This window comes from Callospermophilus lateralis, chromosome 12 (genome assembly GCF_048772815.1).
Source record: "Callospermophilus lateralis isolate mCalLat2 chromosome 12, mCalLat2.hap1, whole genome shotgun sequence".
Lineage (NCBI taxonomy): Eukaryota > Metazoa > Chordata > Mammalia > Rodentia > Sciuridae > Callospermophilus > Callospermophilus lateralis.
Window position 1 is genome coordinate 102514118 of NC_135316.1, and position 25531 is coordinate 102539648.

General features: G+C 38.4%; 1 protein-coding gene across 2 annotated transcripts in view; it reads right to left on the bottom strand.

The window, feature by feature from the left end:
* Positions 1-25531, bottom strand: part of Fgf14 (fibroblast growth factor 14) — a 624212-nt gene that overhangs the window by 200943 nt on the left and 397738 nt on the right. Inside the window, exon 1 of one of the 2 annotated variants that reach the window (XM_076872332.1) lies at positions 8281-8473. The exons of the other annotated variant lie outside the window; for it this stretch is intronic. Within the exon in view, the coding sequence (XP_076728447.1) occupies positions 8281-8473 (193 nt within the window). Of the gene's footprint in view, positions 1-8280; positions 8474-25531 lie in introns of those variants that run through there. 2 annotated transcript variants of the gene reach the window in all.

The window sequence follows — 25531 nt, forward strand, 5'->3', positions numbered from 1 at the left end:
AGAATTAATGAAAAAGTAATAAAATATTTAACAAAATTCATTACATAATAATTAAAACACTACAAGCAGTCCTTTTAGATCAATTTTGCAATTTATTAAGGAGAAAACACCATTATGTGCCACATCCACATCTGTAAACCATCATATTCCTATGACAAAAATGAGTTGGTAAGCCAGAGGTAGTGGCACATGCCTGTAATCTCAGCAGCTTAGGAGGCTGAGGCAGGAAGGTCACAAGTTTGAAGACAGCCTTAGCAAAAGCAAGGTGCTAAGCAACTCAGTGAGACAGGGCCTCAGATGTGATTCAGTGGTCAAGTGCCCCTGAATTGAAAGCCAAAGATTTGGTAAAATAGAGCACATTTTTTCAAATTGTCCCCAAACCTCACAAAACAATCTCTACTTTTGAGTAAACTTACTTATATCCTTGATTTTAATGTTAATAGAACACTATTTCAATAAAAGCAACTTGATTCCAACAACAGTAATTGGATAACTATTAATCTAATCATAAGATGTATACATTACTAACATCCTATTACTCTGGGAAATAATATGCATTCCATTAATAAAGAGTTTCCAGTATAATAGAGAAATGAAATATTTTAAGTAGGGGGGAAGACAGATTCCGTTGAATACTGTCTGTGTCACTTGGTAGATATTAGTCTTGACAAAACCGAACCTCAGTTTTTTAGGCTGTGTATTGGCAATGAATCTCAACTTAGTTATGGTTTGGATTTGGAATGTCCCCAAAGGCTCATGTGTTGATGGCTTGGTCCTTCATGGAGCAATGTCCATAGGTATGGCTTTGGGGAAATGATTAACTCCTGAGGGCTCCTGAGACCTCAACAGATCATACATTAATGGTTTCATAATTTGAATGGACTGTCAGTCTGTGGTGGAGGGTGCCAGGGATTAGATATGTCCCCAAGAAAACACTCCCAAGGACTATTTCCTTCAAGTAGTCCATTCAAATTAGGGAGATAGGACCTGATTGAAGGGAGTGGTCCCTGAGGGTGTGCCCTTGGTGGCAATATCTAGTTCCCAGTCCCTTCCACTGTGGACTGAAATCCTGAGCTGAAATAAACTTCCCTGTTCTAAATTGGTATCCTCAAGTATTTTTTACAGAGATGAAAAGTTGACTAATACATCAACTTTTGACATAATTAAATAATGTAAATGGCAAGTGATAATCAGTACTGGTTAAGAGAACTGGAGTCTAGTAATCTGGACTTTAATCCCAGCTCCACTCATTAAAGCTATGTGAACTGGAGGATTTTACTGATTTTTCTTGTTGTTGCTGTTTCAAATTCCTCGTTTTTAAAATGAAGAGATGGTTAATATTAGTCTTTTGCCCATTAATGGCAAGCAGTGTACTAATGGATGCATACTGTAGAGGACCTACCACATAGGTTTCTTGGGAAGATTCAAAAGTGCACATGACCAGAGTTAGGAGCCACGTTGATAGCTGTTCCACACACTAATAACAACTCTGTAATCATAGCCACTGCTGTGTGTGCACTGATCTCAACTGTGATTTCTGCACTGTGAAATCCGTCCTGAGAAATACAGAATCTTCCGTACACTCAGCAAGGACATCTGGAGTGTTGGTTGTGTGCCAGGCACAGGTGAGGCTCACTCACACCAGTGGGTCCCAATTAATCCTAGTATTAGGATAAAGAGAAACATACATTCCGTAGAAGTATCTCACAAAATGAATAGCCTTATTAAATGAGCCATTCCCCTGAGTGACAAAGTAGTGACTACCCCATATAATTCAGAAATGGTGTCCAGATTCCTACTGCTCTCCCTTGACACCTCTGACCTCAAGAAACATTTGAATTTCTTGAAATGAACACTGGGATCATAGTAGATTAAATTACTAAGCTGTTTTTCTAGTTATGCCAACACCATTTGCTTGGAATTGTGCTAACCTCTCTAAATTGGACACTTACATATTTGAGTTTACCTTTATGGGTTTATTTCTTCAGCTCTTAGGTGATAAAATAACAATATTTAAATCATCACATACACCCTACATGATCTAAATTGTCCTTTTGGTCTAGAAGTTTCTATCATTTGGAATGAAATTAATGTAAAATATTAAAAGGAAGGAAATCTAGAATTCCAGAACTAAATGAATAAATTAAATTGAAAATATTTTCCCTTTAAATTTCTGCTATTATTTTTAAATTAAGTCAACAAAATTTAGAGGACTTACCACTTTACACAGAGGAGGTTCGTAGTTTGAAAATAATTGTTATTAAAGTAGCATTTTAAAGAATTGAAGAGGTACCTATATTTCCATTTCTATTTTGCACAATGGTCAAGAAATGGACACAGCCTGAGTGTCTGTCAACTGATGAATGGGTAAAGAAAGCACAGTATGTATTCATAATGGAATACTATACAGCATGAAAAGAATAAAATTCTGTCATTTGCAATAATATGGATGGAATTGGGGATAGTTATGTTAAAAATTGAAATAAGCCAGGAACAGAATGGTAAGTCCCACATGATCTCACTCATGTGGGAAATGTAAAAAGTTGATCTCATAGGAGTGGAGGGTAGAATAGGAGTTACCAGCGAATGGGAGAGTATGGGGAGGTGGGAGAGAAAGGTGATCAGTGTGTACTGGGTTAGTTCTGTTGTGGAATTGCAGACTAGGGAGATTTTAGATAATGATAATGAACCATGAATTCCAAAACTAGGGGAAAGGATTTCAAATATTTTACCAAAACTAAAAATGATAAATGTTTGAAGAGATAGATCTTTAACCTGATAAAAACATTATTCAATATATATGTGTATCAAAATATCATGTAACATCCAATTAATACATATAATGTATGATGCTATGCTTGGTTATAAATAAATTTAAAAATGAAACACAAAATAATATTAAAGTCATAAAATTATTAACAAAAAAACAGAAATTTACTGCTGAATGTAGAACTATCCTAAAAATTCTGCTAATGTGCAATATAAAGTAAAATTTATAATTGATGTGAGGAGTGAAAAGGGAGGGGGCTCAGTGCCTCTGAAATATTCGTCAAGGGATTTATTTACCAGATAATTGACCATTCAGTATTAGCTATTTTCTAAGTATATGTAAACTCAACTGACTCTTTGAGTAGAACTCAACCCAAAACAAACCATGTTTTTTTAGCTTCAATTATACCTATTTTACACTTTGGAGTAAGGAGTAGAAACTCCTTACTCCTTTTTAAATTTATTGCACCATGGCAGTATTAACCATGTTTAGAAATCTATACCAAATATTTCCCATTCGTTGAAAACAAAATAATTAAATAATTAAGCATAAGGAAAAAAAATATATATGTATAAACAATCAACATATACGTTTTTGTCTCTAATATTATTTCATTTAACAATCCAGTAATATTCCCATAGGATTTTTCATTAAGAAACCACACTGCAAAATATCCCTTATTTTAAAAAAAAACTAGACATTTCAATTTAGAAACACTATAATTTTAACCAACTATAATAATTAACAAAAAACATAGGACTCTACTAAAATGTTAGCAACAGGTATTGTCAAAAGATGTACAGCAAGATTCCTGCAGTCTTAGCAAACAAAAACAAAAGAAAAAAAAAAGCAACCAAAACCAAAACATAAAAACAAAAAACACTTCCCAAAGAAAAGGAATGTATCTTTAGTGGTGGGAAAGTTATCTTATTTTACTTTGATCTAAACACTGACTTTTTCTTATAATCATATGGTAATGGCTCTAAAATTGTAGCCCAAATACTGGGAGTCTTATGATTCCTATTTGCTGATGATTACTTTCTTAGAGGGTAGATACTCTTCCCTTGTACAAAACCTTGTAAGAAGGAAGGACACTTCTCAATTCTTTGGAAACTGATGAATTTCACTAACACACTGGAACAAAGCAGTTTTGTTTGTGTAGGTGCACATACATTTCTACTTTATAAATGACACATTAACTTGAAAACACATTATAAGTAGCTCATTTTTCATTCCTTATTTCTTATGACACCCTGTCATTTATTTTAGGTAAGATGTGTTAGTAAGAAAGCCACATACCACTGATTAAACTTACATGGCCTATAATGCCATGGCTTCTATGATAGTAGTCAAAAAATAAATAAATTGCAAGAAACATTGCATTAGTCACACGAAAGATTTTTGAAAGGTTATTATCCTGCGAGAAATCAAGGTTTTTATTTGGTTTAAAAATTCAAAATAAAAATGTCACACATTTAGGATAAAATGTTTATTATACATACTGCATTAATTTTCTGTTTAGGTTTTCATTTTTTAGTATTCCAAATAAAACTATTTGTGAAATGTTGATTTCCTGTGTATTCCTCTTTCTTTAGTTAATGTAACATATCCTCTAAATATGTATCTTCATATGTTATGTAAGCCTTAAAAGGAGATTGCTTATATTTTTGCTTTCTTGTGAATAACTCACAAACATGTACTTGATCTCTAATCCCTTTAAAATAAGATAGAATCCATGTATTTATTTAGGAAAAATAAAAAACAGATTTAAAAAAATGTCTTTATTTCCAAAATGATTTAGTTAGAGCAGTGTGGTTCAAGGCCATGTTTTGGAGCTTTGGACCTGTTGACCTTCCTTGTTCCACTCCAGTACAAGGCAATGATGATCACCCAGGGCCTGGGCAGCATTCCATAAAGATTTGAGAGCCTATGAAGATGCAGAAAACAGACTTTCCTTCTTAAATAGAATCAAATAAAGATGTGCACTCAGTAATGACTATCAGCTGTCAGTAAGAGCATACAAGAACTCATACAGGAGCACACGATGCCACTGGAGGGTTATTTTTAATTCTATGCAATGAGGGAAACTTCTCAGAGGAGACAATACTTTCTCTGAGCTTTCAGAGACAGGAATAATTTCATGAATAGGAATAATTTCAACAGGTGAATATAAAAAGGAGGGGGAGATTCTAAGCATTCTTAAAAAAAAACATACAGAAAAAATGACAAGGATTTTGATGCAGTTAATTAGGGGACTTCTGAGTTATGATTAGAGTCTCTGGAAGCAGGGGCGGGGAGAGGAAGGTGACTCAGGAAGACAGCATGGAGTGGTAGTGTCCATGACCACAGCTAATAGCCATCCTGAAAATGGCCCTCACGAGACCAAGTCCATCAGTGCAACAATTGGCTTTTGTGGGAAGAGGGGTTGTGAAGGTGAGGATGGGAGTAGGGTTTCAACTTCATACTCTTTACATTAAGTACTCCTCAATGCGTATTAAAAAGTTCCTAAATTTAAGAAATGTTTACTACCTTTCCCTATGACACAAAATAGGGAACTATTCTTTGTTTTATTTGCAATCATGGCAACCTGTATTATCCACAATTGTTTTTCTCAACAGCATAGTTTCCCCACTTCCAAGCCTTGGCTTCGTTCTTTCTACCTGTCCTTAAACCTCTGAATCTTTCTCAGATGTCAGTTCTCAACCTGTAGATCTGAGCATGGGGAACCCTGATTACTTCATCTAATTAGATCTTCCCCAGAAAACCCTCTCCTCCACCATTCTCTGCCTTACAACTCTCTACCTCTACAAACTTATAGGACTTTTATTCTGGTAGTTTCTTATTAATTTGTTCCTGCCCATATGCAGTGACTTTCTGCTCCATGTTTCTGAGCTCCATTATGGAAGTAACTTTGTCAGTTCTATTCACCAATCTGAAGACAACATCTGCAGCAGGGCCTGGCATATTGTAAAATTTCCATAATTATTTGTCAAATTCAGGATTTGCAAGTATACAGATATATAAAACCTCCACCCCTAAAAGTTGCAACTTTAAATTAACAAGTCAGATTTTAAAAGCTTCCTGGGGCAATTATTGTGCAGAGTACATAAGAAATAAAAAAAATATTCTTAATATATTTCTCAAAATAATCTTTACATAATTAATTAATTATATTTTATATAGAATTATATCAATATATACCAATGTATAAATTATATAATATAAATTTTTATATATTTCCTAAAATAATACTTAGGTACTCAAATAATAATACAGAGCTAAATATAATATAGAATTGTATATATCAATATGTAATGTGCATAATATAAGATTTTAATATCTGCTTAAAGTTAACAATACTAATGAACTAATTTCTTTTTGACACACAAGACCTATGTCTATATTTTTCTCCACTAAAGAACATATTTCTTTCTATAAGGAAATATAAAGGAAACAAAAGGAAAGGTTCTGAGGAAATTGCCTTCTAACTTTTCTTCCATTCTCCCACCAAAAATAAGGTAGTGAAGTGAACTCAGATGCAGTTTGGTATCATCTCAGGTTCATGACTACCAAGAGAGCAGTCAAGGTTGAAAACAGAAATCGACTATTAGATAGCTTTGAAATTTTTGTACAGTAGAAAAAAATACACCCCATCTTTTCTAAGATTAAATATAAAACTATCTATTAATTATAAAGCTAACCCTCCCTCATCACCCAATGTCACACATAGGGTTTGTTGTCCACATTTATAATCTACTTGCTATATATTTAAAGAATGCACTTAGTAACTCTGTGTCATTGTATCAAAATAAGTCTATTTAGAAGAGAATGCATTCATATACTTTAAAAAGAGATGGTAAATTCAGAGCTTGCTGTTGTGAAAACTGTACTTCAAATGACACTCTGATTATAAGAGGGGAGAGGCCAACCAGTTAGCTCATGACAAGGTGGAGCTCCACCATCAACAGTAATCAGAGCAGGAGACTTGTCATAGCACAAGTGTGCTGGGGAAGGCTCTGGGCTAAAGCAAAAAGCAAAAATTCAGTTTTCCTAAAAGCTTGTACTCTGGTGGGAAAGATTTTTTCCTCCCTACTCTACAAAAAGTTTCTCCTCTGCCATTTATATAATTGTATTTCCCTTAGGATGTGCACTCTGACATTTCTGATGTTTGCCTTTTAAGGTTGAAACTAAGAGCAAGTCATCCCTAATTTCTTATTGAAACAATGAACCACTGTCCTCTTAAAATATTTAGTGTTAGTCTTTGTTTTAAAAATAAAACCACATATTAAAACTTTTGGTCATGAACTTGTAAATGTGTGAACACACATACATTCGAAAAACATGCAAAACATATGCTTCTCTTCCCTGTCTTCTAGCCACAGGGCACTTAATACAAACACAGCTGGGCACGGAGAATACAATGTGCCAGGCAAACGCATACTCCCATTAACGTAAATACATTCTTCTGTTTCCTGCCAAGCCCACTCGGTTATGAAAAGCAAGCAATCCCCATTTCTCTTTCAAAACACCCCACATGCTCCTACCACAACCACCCTTAGCAACTGCATGTGGAGACAAGCAAGAGAGGGACGACGGCTGGGCTCCATCTCCTCAGTGGGTTGCCTTCTCAGACCCTGACATTCTAAAGTCAGCAAAAGGTCATGCTGGACGCTAGTTGTTTCTCAAAATAAAAATGATGGTAATAATAATAACAACAACAACAACAACAACTATAGAAGGTAACTATTATGGTCATCTACATGTAGTCATTTCTTGTCTGTTCATGTAGTTAGAGGTTTTTAAATTAAAACTGTCTCATATTAGGGATTTACACTTCTCCAGCATCCCTCTCCCCCTCAGACTCATCCTTCTTGGGATTCACTGTGCCCTGTCCCCAAACCAAGATTTGATGAAGGGACTTCAGAGCCAGCTCTCAGAGCCTCTATCTGATAACCAGCTATCTGGTAAATCTCAAAATAGTTCCTTGGTTCACTCCCCGCCACACACACACACACTCTGCTCACTTCTTACTACGGCCCCTGCTGAGGGCACCACAGGATCACAGCAGCACCGTGAACCCGGGTTTCCGGAGGCCAAGCGAAGCCAGGCACCTAGAAATTCCTGAGCCTCAGATCACACTGGGAGCAGCAGGAGCGGTCCTAGAGTTGCTGAGAGGAAGATCCCTTCCCCGGTGTCCTACAGTCAGACTCCTCGCCCAGGGAAGCTAGGAGTCTGGGAGTAGAGACAGGTTTCCCAGCTCCGGTCCGCACCCAGCCAACTTGCCAGCTCTCGGCGGGGTTGAGTTTTCAGCGGCTACAGGTTGCCTGACAGCAGATTCACAGCTCCCCGCGGAAGGCGCTCCGAGGGAGACCTGGGGGGTTGGGGAGGGGTGGACAGGCGGGATGGAGGAGGGAAAGAGGGCGGGGATGCCCGAGCCCGGTGGAGCTCCAGCCGGGCTGGGGAGACCGGAGCCAGCCGAGGTGCACCTCGCAACAGTGACCCACACAGACCTTGGCGCCGCAACCTCCGCTTCTTGAGGCCGAAGATGCGCACTTTGGAGAAGATATCCACCAGGTTGCCATTGCAGAGCCCGCGGTTCTTGCTGGGGCTGCTCCGCCTCCTGCTGGCAGACGGCCGGTCCCAGTGCTGCTCCCGCGCCTGCCGCTTCTGGCGGATCAAGCCGCTGGCGATGGCCGCGGCCATGGTGGTCCAGGGAATGGGTCCCGGGGAGGGAGGGGACAGAGGAAGGGGAGATGGGGGCACCGGAGAGGAAAGGGGCGGCGCAGACCAAGTCTCGCCCTCGGGAAAGCAGAGGGAGGGGCGGTGTGGCGGGGTTGGGGAGAGAGGTTTGGGCTCTCAGTCCCGACTAGGACCCATCGCCCTGTCTACCGAGCGCGGGGCCAGGCGCGTAAATGCGCCCGGGGCGCAGCGGGGTGAACCCCAGGAGCCCGAGGTCCTGGCCTCCGCCTCCCAGACGCGTCTGAGTCCTGAGTCCAGAGCAGGACTGCAGCTGCGGGCGCTCCCGGTCACCCGGAGTCGCCCGAACCCTCTCGGGGGTCGCCACCGCCACAAGCTCTGTCTTCTTGCCCGGCCCGCCTCCCCCGCGGGAGGTAGAGCCGGCCGCTTCCTTCTTGAGCACCGGGTGGAGGACGGGTCCGGCAGTGTCTCAGAGGGTCCGTGGGTCCAGGGCGTGCTGGACAGGTCTCAGCGCCCGGCTCTAGCTGCTCTCCGGCAGGTGCCGCCGCCGCCGCCTGCTCTCGGCTTCTGCCGGTGATTGTCAAGTGCTTTGGAAATCAGCATCTGGAGAGAGCAATCTTCTCCCCTGAGATCGCTAATCAAAGCGCTGCGTTCCCACCCCACTACACCCCCACCACCTATGTGGTCTCCCTCCTATGTATCTCTTTAGAAAGGAAAAAAAAGAATTATAATAATGATTTAAAATAATAAAAAGAAAGCTGGAAAGGATTGCAGGGGGTGAGGTGATAAAACGCAGAGCCAAAGCAGGTGGAATGGAAGGAATATCGTGCGCTTTTTCTTAGAAGAAACTCGCAGGTTTCTGAGGCTGTCGCGGCTTAGCTGAGGCTTCTAGGTCTGAACGTGGCTTCTGGTCCACAGAAACTCTGAGCAGCGGTTGGAGGGCGAGGTGGTTTCTGCTCTCCGGGTTAATCCCTTTAGCACCAAAGTCCCCCCACTGCTGCTAGGAGGTGGGAAGAAGGAGACCAGGAGGGAGGAGAGTATGTCTGGAAGAAGGAGGTGCCTCTGCTCCTCACCTAGTCTACTCAAACTTGCTGAACTCTCCCTTCCTGTGTTAGGAAGGGTAGGTTTACCGTTTTGAAACAGCAACACGGAGCAAAAAGAGAGAAGAGAGGCAAGGCAAAATGTTATTATGTACAATGGAAAGACCCCTTTCCCCAAACTCCTGGCCAGCCCTTGGAGCAGGAAATGACAGCCGCTGTCCGCGGATGGAATCAGCAGCTGGATAGGATCAATGTCCAGGAGAATATTGAAGAAGACAGGACAGAAATATTGGGGGTATGGGAAAGGGGAAAGAAAGAATGTCGCAGCATTCTAGTGACAGCAAAAAGCAACCAGACGGAGGACACTCTAATATGAACTGCCGTCTTTTGGCAAGCTCTGTTATGGAGCAAAGCCATATGAACTGTGCCTGAAATTCAAATAGAACAGCTGCTGCCTCCTCCCTTCGGTTTTCTGCCTGTGACCTGACAGTGCTGTCTTGGATAATATGAAAATATGAAAGTCCAAGAGGAAAGGAGAGGATGGAGGGCACCTGCAAAAAGGAGGTTGGAGAGAAACACTTTATGCTTGTATGAACATCAATTTCGTGGTTTCTAGGATACACTGGAGTGGCTGAACCAAGCCTGGCTTTTGCTCCAGGCTTCTTCCCTATATTTTGCTTATCATCACAGGAAGGTAAAGCTAAAGAAATGTAAAACGAGAGTTCTTATAATTCAGTGCAAAGACAGAGAAAGAAGACTCATTTGATAATCAAGAGACTTGTAAAAATCTTCTCCGGTGACTGCTTTAGAGCTGAAAGGGGGACACACACTGCACAGACAGCCCTGGGAGCAGTTCTGAACCAAAACACACTTTTTCTTTGTCTCAGGAATAGGCAGAAAGTACTACAAAGACTCGCCACCAGGCAAGCGGGAGAAGTGCAGCCAAGAACTGATCACAGGGAGGCTGGACACCTGCTCCACACACTTATTCATGGCCTCTCCAAGAAGCAGGCGCTGCTCTGCTGCTATTTATTATGTTTACTCTATATTTACTAACAAGTCTCCTTTGGGGAAGAGAATTTTATCTAATGGGGAGGGGGTGTGAAGATTTGGGTTCAGTGCAGATGACACTGACCTTAGGATAATGTATAACATTTTATTAAAGGGCATACTCTGTAAATTTATTTTCTTCACCTTGCTGTTACATCTAAGAAAGACCTTAATTACTTAAAGGAATATAGCAGCTACTTTGCCAAAGATTTGCAGTTTCTAATTACCAGGAGATAGTAAAAGTGAGGAAAATGGGATGCTAATTATTTTTGTTCTGCTTTTATGACTTTATTTTCTGTTTCATATGTCTTTGTTCTTCCATTTTTGGTGAGTTTGTATTTATGTTGTATTGCCCTGTACCTGCCTATAAAGAGGGGAGCCATCTATACAGCGATGGACATGCCTAATAAATTGCCTATTGACATATATCTGTCCTTTTCTGGTTCACTGAAAAAGTTCCACTGAACATTAAGAGCCATTACTCCTGACTTTCATTATTGAGAAGAAGCCATTTGGGCATTTTAGAAGTTCTACTTCAAAATTTCTGAATGAATTCATGATTAAAGCAAATAGTTTTATCTAAACCTTCTTATAGTGCTTTTTATCAAAGAAGTAAAATGTTAAGTGACCTTTTAAATCTACTACAACTCACCAGCACACCTAGTTTGTTTTTAAAGATTTTTTAAAACTTTGGATGTATGTGCCAAGTATGTTAATTTGAAAAGAGTGAAATTAAACTTTGTGTTATTATGATTATATTTTCTTTCCTGGCATGTTTTTATACTGCAGACATTTCCCAAATCTCTGGGTTGGGGAGGTAGGCAGGGAGGTGGTCTCTTGGCTCCTGCGGACCCTTTCTTGTGTTCACCAACCTCCATATGAGGATGAAATTCAGCACCGCGGACAGGGACCGTGCCCCTGGCAGTTCCCCAAGCAGAAGCCAGATGCAGGGATTTCAAGAAGCTGCCTGTGAGTCTCTGATACTCTTCCCACTTAATCTCAGTTTTTCTCCACCACCCCCGCCCCCCCCTTTTTTTTTCAAGATGGAATGGTAATTGGTCCTTACAACTTCTAATGACGTTAATACCACACCTTGGATCACAAAGCCTTTCTGCTTTTTCGATAAAAGAGAAATACTCTGCTTGCTTTCTTGATGCTTTCAGACCCCTGGCACAGCGCCTGAACACCAGACTCCTGGGTCTAGAGGTATCTATTCAGATCGTGAATCTCACAAACCTCGAGAGGTCGTGTCTCTTCTTTGTGGTTTCTTATATTAATAGGAATTGGGGGAGACGGGCAGAATTAGAATAATCAAAGTCTTTCAGCTTACACCCTGCATTTTCCCTCTTACCTCCCCCAAAACGCTGGTTAGTTGTTTACAGATGGAGATAAGTGAAAGAAAACGCAAGAGAGCCATCTGCTGTCTTAAGCTGTGATAATAGAGCTTGTGAAGCTAGGTTGAAAAAGGATTCCAGCGCGAACAAATCCAAAGGTTACTATAATTCAGAAAAATGATTTCTCACTCATCAGAACCTTCTTAGGGCTATTAATTTCGCCTTTGACGTTATAAAGACATGCACACATGAATGGAGTGCTGTCCAGTTAGTGTAGCTCCAGACCAGATGGGAAGGAGCCTGAACTCATTTCAGACCGTCTTGGTATATTTCTTGATCCTACAACTCTCTGGCTGTACGGTGACCACTAGAAATTTGCTTTGTTTCTCTCAGTCTCAATTTCCTCTTCTTTTAAATGAGATAAGAAAATCTGCTTAACTATGTTTAAGGTAAATATACTAGTGCAGTGTGTGGTCTGCTGCTCAACAGATGACCCCTAATATTATCAACATATTCCATCCCCCTCATTTCTATCTTGTAAATTCTTTTTCAAATTATATATATATATACATATGCACATAAATATGTGTGTATATGTGCGTATCCATATCCATGTATATTTCCTCACTTTCTTAACAGATACATGACAAGATTTTAAAGAATCAGAAATGTAAGGAAATATCTTACATTTTTGGTGAGAGAAGTCTAAGTTCAAATCTGAATCATTATTTACTAGATTTGTGAACTCAGCCCTGTAAACCAATTTCAATTTCCCCAGCCAAAAGACTAATAATAAAAACATTGCCTTTCCTCTAATAAGTTATTATGAGGGCCTACGAGAAAATACTTCTCAAACTGACTAATGTCACATGAACATCAGTGCATCGGAAGGTAATTTGTTCGCCACGTCTCTGAAGCTGCTTATGTCCTCTTAGACTTCCACTTGCTTGTGTTGTTCCCTCTATCTGGAATGCTTCATTGACCCTTCTTCATGCTCCTCTTGGTAATATAAAGCGGTGGCTATGACCACTGTTGGAGCATGACAAATAGAGCTTTAACTGTGTCCACGAGCCATTCATTTAACCTCTCTGAGCCTCAGTTTCTTCTTCTGCAGAACTATCCTTATTATGAGAATTCAAGAACATATATTCTAAAGTACTTACAGCTGTACCTGACACAAAATGGAAAATCAATAAACAGTAGTTGTTGATAACCACTTAACTCTTCATGATAGGTATTAATTAATCCAAGGGTCAAGTCTTTACTGGGTCAGTATATATGTCGATTCTGTAGGAGAAAATCCAACTGATTTTTAAAATTAAAAAAATAGAAATAAATAGAGCTTTGGGCTCTGTCCTCATGAAGTGTACAGTCTGGCTTAGCTTTCAACAGAGATACCTTCTCTGAAAAATCTTCACGCTATCCACCCCAACATCACCATCTCCAATTAACACCGAATCTTGTGTCCCTTCTAAATGTTTCCATTATGCCTATATTAACAATTAATGCCATCTAGCCTAACAGAAGTTAGAATGATATCTTCTACAAAGATGCACAACTGGCACCTTATATGTCACATGGTCAAGACCGAACCTCCTCTTCTTACAATCTTCCCTGTCTCTAGAATAGCCCCCCTTGTCCCTCTCATTCTTTAGGCCAAAAGCTTTGGCTTCACATTGATCTCATTCTTTCTTTACCACCCCCCACTCCCATTTGTAATCATCCAAATATATTCACTCAATTTTTCAAAATATACCCATAATACGATGTCTTTCAATATCTCCACAGCTACCTTCAAACCATCATCATCTAGACTACCTAATTGGCCTCTTGAGATCCACCTTGTTCTTCTTCATATCCCCTCAACATTATATCCAGAGCATTAAAGGTAAAAAGCAGATGACATCACAACGCTGCTCAAAATTCTACACCTCTACAGAAACTGCAATCCTCACAGTGGCCTCCAGTGTCTGGTGTTATTGTGTTTCACCTTGGCCTTCATTTGTTCTCTGACATCATCTCTCTCTCTCTCCCTTCACTCACCCCTTGCTGATCCTCAACCTACCTGATACCTCCTGTGGCAAGATGTAACTGTTTGTTCCCTGACTCTCACCTCCTCCAATTCCTGCTTAAATCTACTCACTAAGCTATTCAAAAACCACAGTCCACAAACATAGACAATCCCTGCCCTCCTGGCTTTATGATTCTACACAAATACTCAGGATTTTTAAAATTTCTATGTATTTCCTTACCTATTCCCCCCTTTACAATATAAGCCAATGAGGCTTATGTATCAGCCTAAATGTAAAGACAAAGTATTATCTCACCTTTCTTTATTCAATGACACATATCCAGAGCTTAAAACTGTGTCAGCAGAGGAGGTGCTCAGTAAGTATTTGTTTATAGAAAAATTAAGAAGTTGGATGCATGGACAGACAGTTAATACCAAGTAAAAGGTACAGAAAATCTTGCTTAGGCCAGCCTGTCAAGGATGAATTACCCCATGGTGCTTGATGTCTTTAAGCAACAAGACATCTAAAATTCCACCTAGATTACATACAATCTCAACCCTGTAAGTGGGATAAAAAGAGTACTTTTGCCTTTGCTTGATGGCTTAAGCTTAGCCAGACATGATGTATAGTTTGAGTCTGAAAGTCAGTAGGGCTTTCTGGAGGCTGTGAACACTGACCTCTCTTGAACGAGAGAGAATGTCACTACTGGTCCTTAGGATTCAGCCCCTACCCCACCAAAAACATATTGTTTTCTCCCTTGATTTTAGGTTGCCCCTTTTTGAATTTGTTACATCCAGGCCATCACAGAATTTGAAACCATATGAAGATATTTTCCAGATTTAACTATAAACATAAAAGTAAACGGATCCTAAGGGAAGAAAACATATAAACAAGAAAGTGCCTTACTAATATTGGTTCCATTATTAAAGGGGGCACTTTGCCCTTGATTTCTGAGTTTCTATGATGTTCTAGGTGATTTTGTTTTTATATATGTCTTGAATTCCAAATAGATAATTTTTTGCATGGTTTGCTAAAAAAGCCCAGTTTTTATTTTTAATTCTTTTTCAAGTAAACAAAATATCCAAAGGACATATATTGTACATTAATGTCTATATTAACTTCTCTCACTTGTTATTTTTCACAAAGTAATAATCTGCCTGTTTTTCTTTAATGTCTTCCATTGCAACAGGCACTATTTCAACTTCCCCAAATTCATCAACTCTAGGAAACTATTAATTTAAAAGACATCATTATTTTACATATCAAAAAAGAAAAAAAACTCTTTATTAAATTATATCATTCCATGGATTAGTCTACTAATTTCAGATGTTTATACATAAAAGAATTTTCATCTTAAGATCAATGAAATATGGTATAATAGCATTATACTAGTCTATAAATGGCAATTACAACTTTGTCAGCCCTGTTGTGCTCTCTGTTTTGTTTAGATATCTAAACAAAAAAAAAAAAAAAAAAAGAGAGAGATTTTAGGTGGAAAAAAAAGATTTTAAGTGCTTCTGAGCACCTGTATTTTGAAACAACTCTCTGTTGTTGATATTTTAATTTCCACAGCTCCTAGTAGCATGGAACTGAAAAGGCACATGGGGTGAAAATAACTCTTCCACAAATATTCCTGTGTATGTATTTTATCATCTTCATACAATGAGTTGCTCATTCCATTTCATCACATGGTTTCTTCCTCTGTGTCAATCACTTTTGAAATTCTTAAACATCTTCTAAATCAAGGATAAAATATGGGGTTCAACATTGATTTTGCAGAAATAAATTTATTACAAGCTAGTTTGGGATAGACTTCAGCATGATGAAAAGTGTTTATTGGCACTTATTTTCATCTTCTCTTTGGGATTAATAGCTTCTATTTGAAATGTATATTTCTGGAAACGTGGCCAATATCGATGTCTCTTGTTTTTACTAATTTGGGAAAACACGAAAATAATGTTAACAATGCTCTTGTCACAAACTTTCAACTAGTTAATTAAGCCTCATTATAGTCCAAGTACAAAATCATATTTTATTTTTTTTTATGAGAGTATTATTGACCTTTATTTAAGATTCAAAGAGTAATCTAAAGTTATGTTGAAATATTTCAGAGTTTCAAAAACTAAGTAATTAATTGTATTAATGCTATACCAGTCTTGTTGATTAACTTTGCTGAATTTATTTATTTTTAGTAAGCAACAGATTTCCATCTATTAAAAAAACCTGGAATGAATTTTATTGTTACTTGATATTTTGATTCAATAAAGAAAAAAACTGAAAACTATTGGTACCAAAAATTTGTGAGCATCTTTCCCTATAGAAAAATACCAGATTGATACTAACAGATGGCTTAACTTTACAAATCTAGTATATTTTTAAAATCTGGCTAATAAGTTGGAAAAATATTCTTAGCAGTTTCCAGAATTCTATAGTAAAGTGAATTTATAAGGTGGAAAGCATTCGGTTTCAAAGTTGTGAATGTTTACTTATCTTTCCTTATTATAGGTTAGTAGTGGAAGATAGCAATGCCATTAATTTTAATGATAAATCAGTGGATTTTAAAAGATTGATGAATATCTTAGCAGACAAAATATATTATTCACTTTCCAAAAATGTTTTAGATAAAAATTTTCATTTCTGATATCAATGCAAAGATTCTGCTTATGCATATGATACAACCTTATCTGTAATTTAACATTATAATTAATTTTTATTCAATGATTATTAGAGTATCTACCTTAATAGCAATTAAATGTCCTAGATTGAGATTGTCCTTGCATTAGTGTATATGAGTTATGTACATATATAAACATGTGCATCTTCACACATGGACACACACACACACACGCCAAAACATGTAAATAAGTTTCTGATTCTACACAAAGATAATTATGAAGCATTAGTGATTTCCAAAGAACAATGATCTGCAAACTTCCAGTTCCCAATGTTATAGTTCAAAACTGTTTTCATTACCACCTTAAGAATGTAGGCTTAATATATTCAGAATATATAAGGAACTCAAAAAGTGCAATAGTAAAAAAAAAAAAAAATCCAAAATAATCTTACTTTAAAATGGTCAAATTATGTGATTAGACCTTTAGATATTTCTCAAATCAAGATACACAAATTGCCAACAAGTATATGAAAAAAATGCTCAATATTACTGGTCATTAGAGAAATGCAAATCAAAAAATCACAATGATACACTACCTCCACCGAGTCACAGTGAATATCATTAAAAAAGTTAAAAAATAAAAAAAAATATTGGTGAGGGTATAGAGAAAAGGGTACTATTAATAAACTCTTGATAGGATTATAAATTCATACAGCCATTATGAAGAACATTATGGCGAAGCCTTAGATAACTCAAAGTGGAACCACTGAGATAGTGTGTAGCTCAGTGGCAGGGTGCTTGCCTGGTATGTTCAAGGCCCTGGGTTCTATCCCCAGCACCCCTAAGTAAATATAAAAATAAATACAAGTAGAATTTCTATACCAGCCAGGCATAAGACTGCGGGGTGTATGTAAAAAGGAAATAAAATCAGCATATAAAATCAGCACACGCACATTCATAGCAACACTCTTCACAATGAGCAAGATAAGGAACACTGGGGTGTCCCTCAGCAGATGAAGAGAGGAAGGAAATGTGATATGTATACACAAGGGAGTATTAATCAGCCATATAAAAGAATGAAATCCTATCATTTGAGGCAAAACAGAAGTAGTAGATGTTATGTTAATTGAAATAAGCAGGGCACAGAAAAATGAGTAGTGCATATTCTCATTCTACTGTGGATGTCAAAACAGTTGATCTTAAGGAAGAGAGTAGTGTGGAGAGCAGTGGGACAAGTAGAGGGAAGTTAGATTTCAGACATCAAGACCACTTCGACAGGAGGCATCAGCTGCCATGCTCCACCGCATGGTGGGATGATGGTAGTTTACCACAACCCATCACATATCTTATGAAAAACTAGGAGAGAGAAATTCAGAGACTATCGAGATATGGACACCATATATATATGTAAGAAGATGGAAGTGCCAGTTACCCAGATTTGGTCATGGATGCACATGTGTTGAATGGTCTTGCTGTACCCCATATGCATGTTAAATTATGTGTAAATTAAAAGGAAAAAAGAGAAAATAAATGTCTCTAGATAATAGTGAAGTGGAAATAAAATTAATGTTAAAGTGGAGGATATATTCAAATCATAATTCTTTCACTTTGAAATAACACTATGTATCTCAATTTAGGAAACATCTAAATGATATGTGTGTAATGGTTTGAGAAGTGCTTTGAGACTGAATGAAGTGGGTGCTATGATGTCCATTCAATGGGAGAGAGAATAAAGCCCCATGAATGTTTCATGGATGCCAGATTTTTACTGCTAGAAAGTAGAAGAACATAAGGAAACTCTTGTTTTCTTTACAATACTACCTGCCACCCAGAAGCAGTTATTTGGGATCTGACTATCATAGCACCATGGGTAGAATAAGTACCATCATGTGAAGCCAAGGGCTCCTAGCAGCTTTGAGAATAGGTTTAGGGTTATCTGTGATTCCCCTTGAAAATCATTCTAAAAAAGTTGTGCATGTGAAGTTTTATATCATCAAGGGTCACAGTTTTTATCCAACTGTTTAAGAAATCTATAACCAAAACCAGAAAAAGAACCCATGCCTGCCCAGGGAGACGAAGAAAGAATGAGAATATTATAGTTCATGCTATGTTTTCTAACTCTAATGCACACTCATTGCAAAAAACATTTGAAATATAATAATAAATGATAAGTACAAATAATCTCTAATCCCAATATTAAACTTTTCTACATTTTTTCCATTTTATTAAAAATACCTTTACATGAAAAATTCCTACAGTGTTTTTGGCACAATTTAGTGACAGCAAAGTTACAATTGAGATTAAACACCAGTGTATCAAAGGTCACATACTCTAGTCATATGACCTCAAAGTTCATCAGGGACTATTATATTCTATAGTCCTTCAAAAGCTCTCTGCAACTTAGAGATTGCTTCCCTCTAAATCTTGCTTTGCAGTCTCTAGTCCCTGAGAGAAATTATACCTCAGCATGTAGGATTTCAGGAAATCCAGCTAAATACAAGAAGACTTGGAGTTCTGAAAAAGTAGCTATTAGTCTGAAAAAGCAACTATCAATCTATCTGTGATCTTATAATCTACATTTGAAATATATATCTGAAACTTAATTTCCAAAGTACATGCACTTAGGGAAATATGATAATTATAAATCTATGACTTATTCCTGAGCCTAGTTTCCACTTTATGTATAAGCATTGAAAGAAAAAAAAAAGATCTTTAAATTTTCTCCAAATCTTTTTCAGTAACCTACAGTATCAGTTTCCTGTTGCTTCTATAACAAAATACCACAAACTTAGTTGGTTAAAAAATACACACATTCATTCCTTTATAGTTCTAGAAGTAGGAAGTTCCAAACCAATTTCATTGGATTAAAATCAAGATACCAATAGAACTTTGGGGAGGATTTGGGGGAAGAATCTGTTTTCTTGATTTTTAAAAAGTCTTCAGGAGGCCACCCTCTGGGGCCTGTGATCCATTCCTTGTGGTTCCTTCCAGTCCTGATTCCACCGTCACCTCTCCTAACATGGACTTCAATCTTCCTGCCTCCGCTTATGAGGACTCTAGCAATTTCACTGGGCCTATCAAGGTAATCCAGGGTCCTTAACACAATCACATCTGAGAAGTTCCCTGAACCACACGAAATAATATATTTCACAGGTTGCAGGGAGAAGGAGGGGGGCAGCATTGAAAGACTCCTATTCAGTCTACCACAAGGGACCCACCACCACACCGTGGTGACCACATGACTCTACTACCATGGATAGTTCCAGGATGCCAGCTTTTCCCTGAAGTGTCCTGTTCCTAGGCACAGGTGTACCTGCGCACCTGTGTGTTCTCTCCCTCTCCCTCTCCCTCTCCCTCTCCCTCTCCCTCTCCCTCTCCCTCTCCCTCTCCCTCTCCCTCTCCCTCTCTCTCTCCCTCTCCCTCTCTCTCTCCCTCTCTCTCTCTCCCTCTCCACCCCCCCCTCTCTCTCTCTCTCACACACACACACACACACACACACACACACAATTTTTTTTAAACCCCAGCCGTTTATTCGACTGAGTCTCTAGCTCCTGTCTGCTCCTGTCTTCTCAGTTCTTTACTCCCTGCTCAGAGTGGCATGATCATTTGCTGGACCTCTTTGTTACTTACCTATATTCCTGAATTTCTTAGAACTTTAATTAATTTATTATGTCTCTCAAAAGAAAAGAAAAGAAACAAAGTGTAGTGTTGTCAGCCACTGTGGAAGAGGGCCGTGATGTTCCCCTGCGAATCGTGAGAATGCATTTTCTAAGCCCCACATAAATCCTTGAAGAATTTAATTTCTTGAGTTCATAACATGGATTCCATGAGATTTAGGGCCATAGAATGGAGCTAAATAAAACTAAAGCTCAACATGTGATGCTCTACAAAATGAGATTTGGGGCCTACGGCTATCACCAAATGAAGGAAATCGATTTTGAAAGTCTTTTTTCCCCATTCCTTTTTCATTTTTGATGTAGTTTTAGGGGTAGTAGATAATTGCTCTTTCCTCTTAGAAATTTAGACTGGCTCCTTAGGTAAGAATTTGCCTTAACCATCTAGTATGGCTACAAATGCAAGGTATTGTTTCAGTGAAAGATTTTTCAAGGAATCAAATATATTTCCAAGAGTTTTATGTGAACAGGGGAGAAAGCACCTCAGGGAAAAAAAAAATAATCATTTGAAGCAGAACATCATGGGCACATTTTAAAGAACAATTTTAGGGCTATAGAAGATGCTCAGCTCCCTAAACTCCTCTTGCCCACTCGTGTGCTCCCTGGCTATTTTTGTGTTTTTATTCTCTACCTTTCTCAGATCCTGATAGACATTTTAAACTAGCTTCGGGAGACAGGAGAGCACAGTGGTTAAAAGAAATGGGTCAAGAACGAAGTTATTCTACTTGGCAGGTTTTCTTCCATATCATATATACATATTTGAGAACCTAAGACATATCAATAAATGAATCTTTCCCAACAGGCACGGTTAATGGTCCATTTTTCTCCAAGATGCTTCATGGATGCGGTCAGCTGTGCTAGGGAGAAGATGGCTCAGCCATACTCAGCCTGTGTTCATTTCTCCATGAAATGGGCCTAGCGATCTTCTCGAGAGATATAGTTCTAGGACGACAAGCCTCAGATTGTTTATGTCAGGTGTTTTTGACTACAGACGGGAGAGAATAACATAACATATTTTGATATCACCCAGTACAAAATTTTGCCCTCAGCATCTTGCTATGAGTCAGAGGACGGTTTCCTAGACTTTTGTTAAGAGTCTTTTTTTTTTTTAAATGACTATATAGTGGCCTCTTCATGGCTTTTTGGAGGGTCATTCTACCTTCCTCAGGACATTCATGTCACCTATGCCTAGCTCTTTTGCTACTTCAGAGCATCTTTTTTTGGCATTAACCACAGTGCTCTTTAGCACAGTGCTCCCAACTACAGGGCCTCCACCTCCCCAGGGTGAAGCAAACCCAGCTTCACAGTCTGAGTTTGTCAAAGGGAGGAAAAGAATAAGAAAAGAGCAGTCTAAGGTGCTGGGCTTCTCATCACTGTGATTCTTTGCCCAGTGCTGTTTTAATAAGTTTTTTTATTTTTGTAACCAAAGCACCTGAGAAGAACAACTTAAAGGAGGAAGATTTTTTTTTTTTTTTTTGGTTCAAGGTTTCAGAGTTTCAGTCCCAGGTCAGCTGGCTCCATTGCCATGGGCCTGAGATGATGCAGAACATCATGGCAGAAGGCGTGGCAGAGGAATCCTGCTCAACTCAGGGCATCCAGAAAGCAGTCAGAGAGAGGAAGGAAGAGGTCACCGACCATATATGGTCCCCAGGGACATGCCCCCAGTGACCTGATTCCTCCATCCATGTCTCTCCTGCTTCCCAATAGTACAAATTATCAATTCATCCAATGGGTTATCTGCATTGTTTTCTGTGCAGCTATGTATGCTATTCTTAAATAACTTGAGTGAATCTGAATTATCACATCTTGTAATGCAAAATTGGTCTACCACAATCAATATTTTTATACAAACATAATTTTTTATAGAGACAATTATCTTAGTTTATATGTTCAATGCATTTCCTTCACACACACTCCTTAATTCACTCAGGAAATCCAGTGAGCACTGATTGTCCATCTCTAGACCCAGCATTCAGACATCAAGAGAAAGTGGTTCTACTCTCCAGAAGCTCAGCAGAGTTGGGAAGATGGCTACATTGACTAAGGGAGGCTTTTCATGTAAAGCATGTGCAAGAACAGTGGAGAATCAGTTCTACCTGGTATGGGTCAGGAAAGGTCTCATGGGAACAGTAATATTTGGAGTTAGGATTTAAAAGATAATAGGTAGTTGCCAGACAGAGAAGAGGAACATGAGGATTCTGGGCAGAACATCTCCAATGAAAAAAAAAATCCCAAATTGGGACACAGCTTCATAGAAAAAAAAGTGTATAGTAATTCATGGAGAACTTCCTTTTCCCATTAGGTTAGCAATAAGATCCATTGATTTATCTGGCTATTTACATGCTGATCTTCCCCACACGTTTTTATTAATATACCAGATAGAATCGTTACATGTAAAATGTACTCAAGACATAGCACATGGGAGCTATATGCCATCATACACAATGAACATAAAAACATAGGAAATGAATGAATAAGTGGTATTATGAGTGGGTGGTGGACTATTGCTCAATTTTTTTTTACTTTTTGCATCTTTCCCCTGATGTTTCATAAGGAGCACATTGCACCTGCATGATCATAAGGTGCTAATCCCATCCCTTTTCTAACAAAGACGTTGATTTAGATGAGCTAGGAAGAAGGTAACATGCAGAGAAGGTAGCTGAGGAGAGAGCTGAGGATATCCATTAGCTGATTAGAATGCTTTTTCTTCTGCCTTTTATGCAATTTTATTATCCTTTTAGTGTGAAAGTATAGTTTACTTATATGGTATAAAAAGTCTTGTGCTTAGAATTCTTGAATTTATGTTTCCAGAGATGTAAAATATTACTGTTTCAATAAATTATTTTTGAAAAACCAAACCAAAAGAAAAGGAGAACAAAATAATAACAAAATATCTTTTATCCTTGAAAAATCAAGGTTGCAATCTTTTGAGACAACCTTCAATATAGCTTTTTAAGGATGTATGAGTAATAAAATTCACAGGTTGAGCATATTTACAAGGCCTCATGTCAGAAAGAGCAAAATTAATTTCCTGCAGTAAAGCTTTGCTCTCTTACTGTCAGCTTGGCTCCTAAGTAAGCACATTGCACTTTATTCCTATCACTCTCAGGTCTCTGATTCAAGTATTTATGCTTTATTGATAAACACTAAAATAAACCTGCGACACTGGGCTGCTTAGTTTCCATGATGGTCCCTGTGTGCAAACACATCATTTAACAATTTCCTTTTTAGCTTGGAGGGATGTGGTATTTGCAGTGTTCCCTTTCCACTTTTCTGGGCTGGTTAGTACCAACAATGTAACTTCATTTTCTTCAGAGAAATAAATTATTTTATAGTATAACAGTTCTTGCTCACTTGGTGTAGATTAATGTACACACAAAAACAGATACACACACAGAAACACACACAGTTAAACCAATACTGTTAAACCCTCAGGGTTTCTCAAGGGAAATAAAAAATAGCTACTTCCACAGAGTTCCAGAGACTAATCTGTTCAATTCATATTTACTCTTCTGCTCAAGCCTTCATTAGGAAGGGGTCCTGTAACCCTCCGGTCCTACATTACTCTATCAACACTCAAGAGTGGCTTGATTTCTACTTGAACACTCTAATGATTTATTGACCACGATTTATCAACAGAATTTCCCCTCTCCTTTTGCATATGGCTTGATTTTTAGAACCCCCTACCCAGAATCAGCCCAAAGCTTGACTTTCTAAAATGTTCTGTCATCTCTCACCTTACAATGCTCATGGAACAAAATACTTTCCTCTCATTCATATGACAGACTTTAAATATTTTCCTAAAAAAAAAATACCTTTCTATTCACTCCTTCCCTTCTAGTTTCAAAACATTTCAATGATAATTATCCACTCATGAGAATTAAAGTCAAGGTCACACGTAACCTGTAGGTTTTCTCTGCTAGTCTCTGGCATTCAAATGAGCCTTCTCAGCCCTGTCTTCTCTGTTCTCCCTTGTCCTTGACTTCCGAGGACTTCACATCCAACCTCACCTCCTGTTGTCCCAGTTCCAAGTTTGCACACCTATCATGTCTCTAGGCTGTGACACTGGGAATGTAGTTAGTAGTTTACATTCACATTGTTTGGCCTTTCTGAATACATTTGGATGGTCTCTTAAACCAGAAACACCAAGACACATCAAAATGAGGCTTCCTTTTTCTCAGTTCTCTCAAAGCCTTAGGCTTGGTTGTTCCCCTTCCCTCCTCTGCCATGTTTGAAAGATGATGAGATTTCAGCTTCACTGAATCAAGGACTTTGTCCTCTTCTCTGCTCATACAGGGTCCCCTCAGGGTGTGCGCCTTGCATGTATAAAGATCTACTGTAAGACAGCATGCCATGTCACGATGCCAGCACCCCCGCACAAGCCGTGCTGGCCACATCTCGACTGCATCAAGAAGTCACATGGAGTGATTGAGACACACCAGCAAGACACTCTGTGGTGTTCCCACAATGCCAGAATCACCTGATGACATTCTCAGAACTTGTCCCTGTCATTAAGCCATATGCACACACACATGCACACATCAGTCACAGCAAAGCACAATTTTCAACTTCATAAATTGTTTGTATTGTAATTGTTGGCAGAGCATGGAGCCATCGACTCCTATATCTAACTTAATAATCTCAAGCAATGATTTTTTCTAATAACCAAGAAATAATAGGGAGATAAGAAACATTTTAAATACTTGCTAGTTTCAAACATATAATTAGATTCATCACCGAAGGAGGAAGTAGCACTTGGATAAGACAGTGATCCATGACATGGAAGATCTAGAATTAGTGATTAACTGTGGTTGCTGCAATATCAGAAAGCAATCTCCAGGCAGCATGATATTTGATAGCAACACAAGAGGAGGAAACAACCCAACTGTCCATCAATGAGCAAAACCAACTCTCCATCAATGAGAGAATGAAAAACACTGGAATATTCCCCCATTTCAGAGTTACTTCTCAGTAAAAACAAACAAACAAACAAACAAACAAACACTGATATATAGATAGCAATAGGAAACCACAAAAGCATCATGTTGAACAGTTAAGAAGTCAAACATAAAAGAGAACAATCATGATTCTATTTTTAAAATGATGTTATCTAAAAATTTTAGAAAACTATCTCTGAGGTGAAGGAATCCATAGGAAATCACCAAGAAGGAAGTTTCTGGAGTGTTGGAAATTTCCTTTGCCTGGATCTGGGTAATGGATTCAGGGATGTTTGCCATAATTTATTGAGCTTCACATCTACACTATTTTCATGTTACTTTGTGTATATAATATCACCATAAAATACTATGAGAAAAAAATAACAACATGATCTCAAATGAG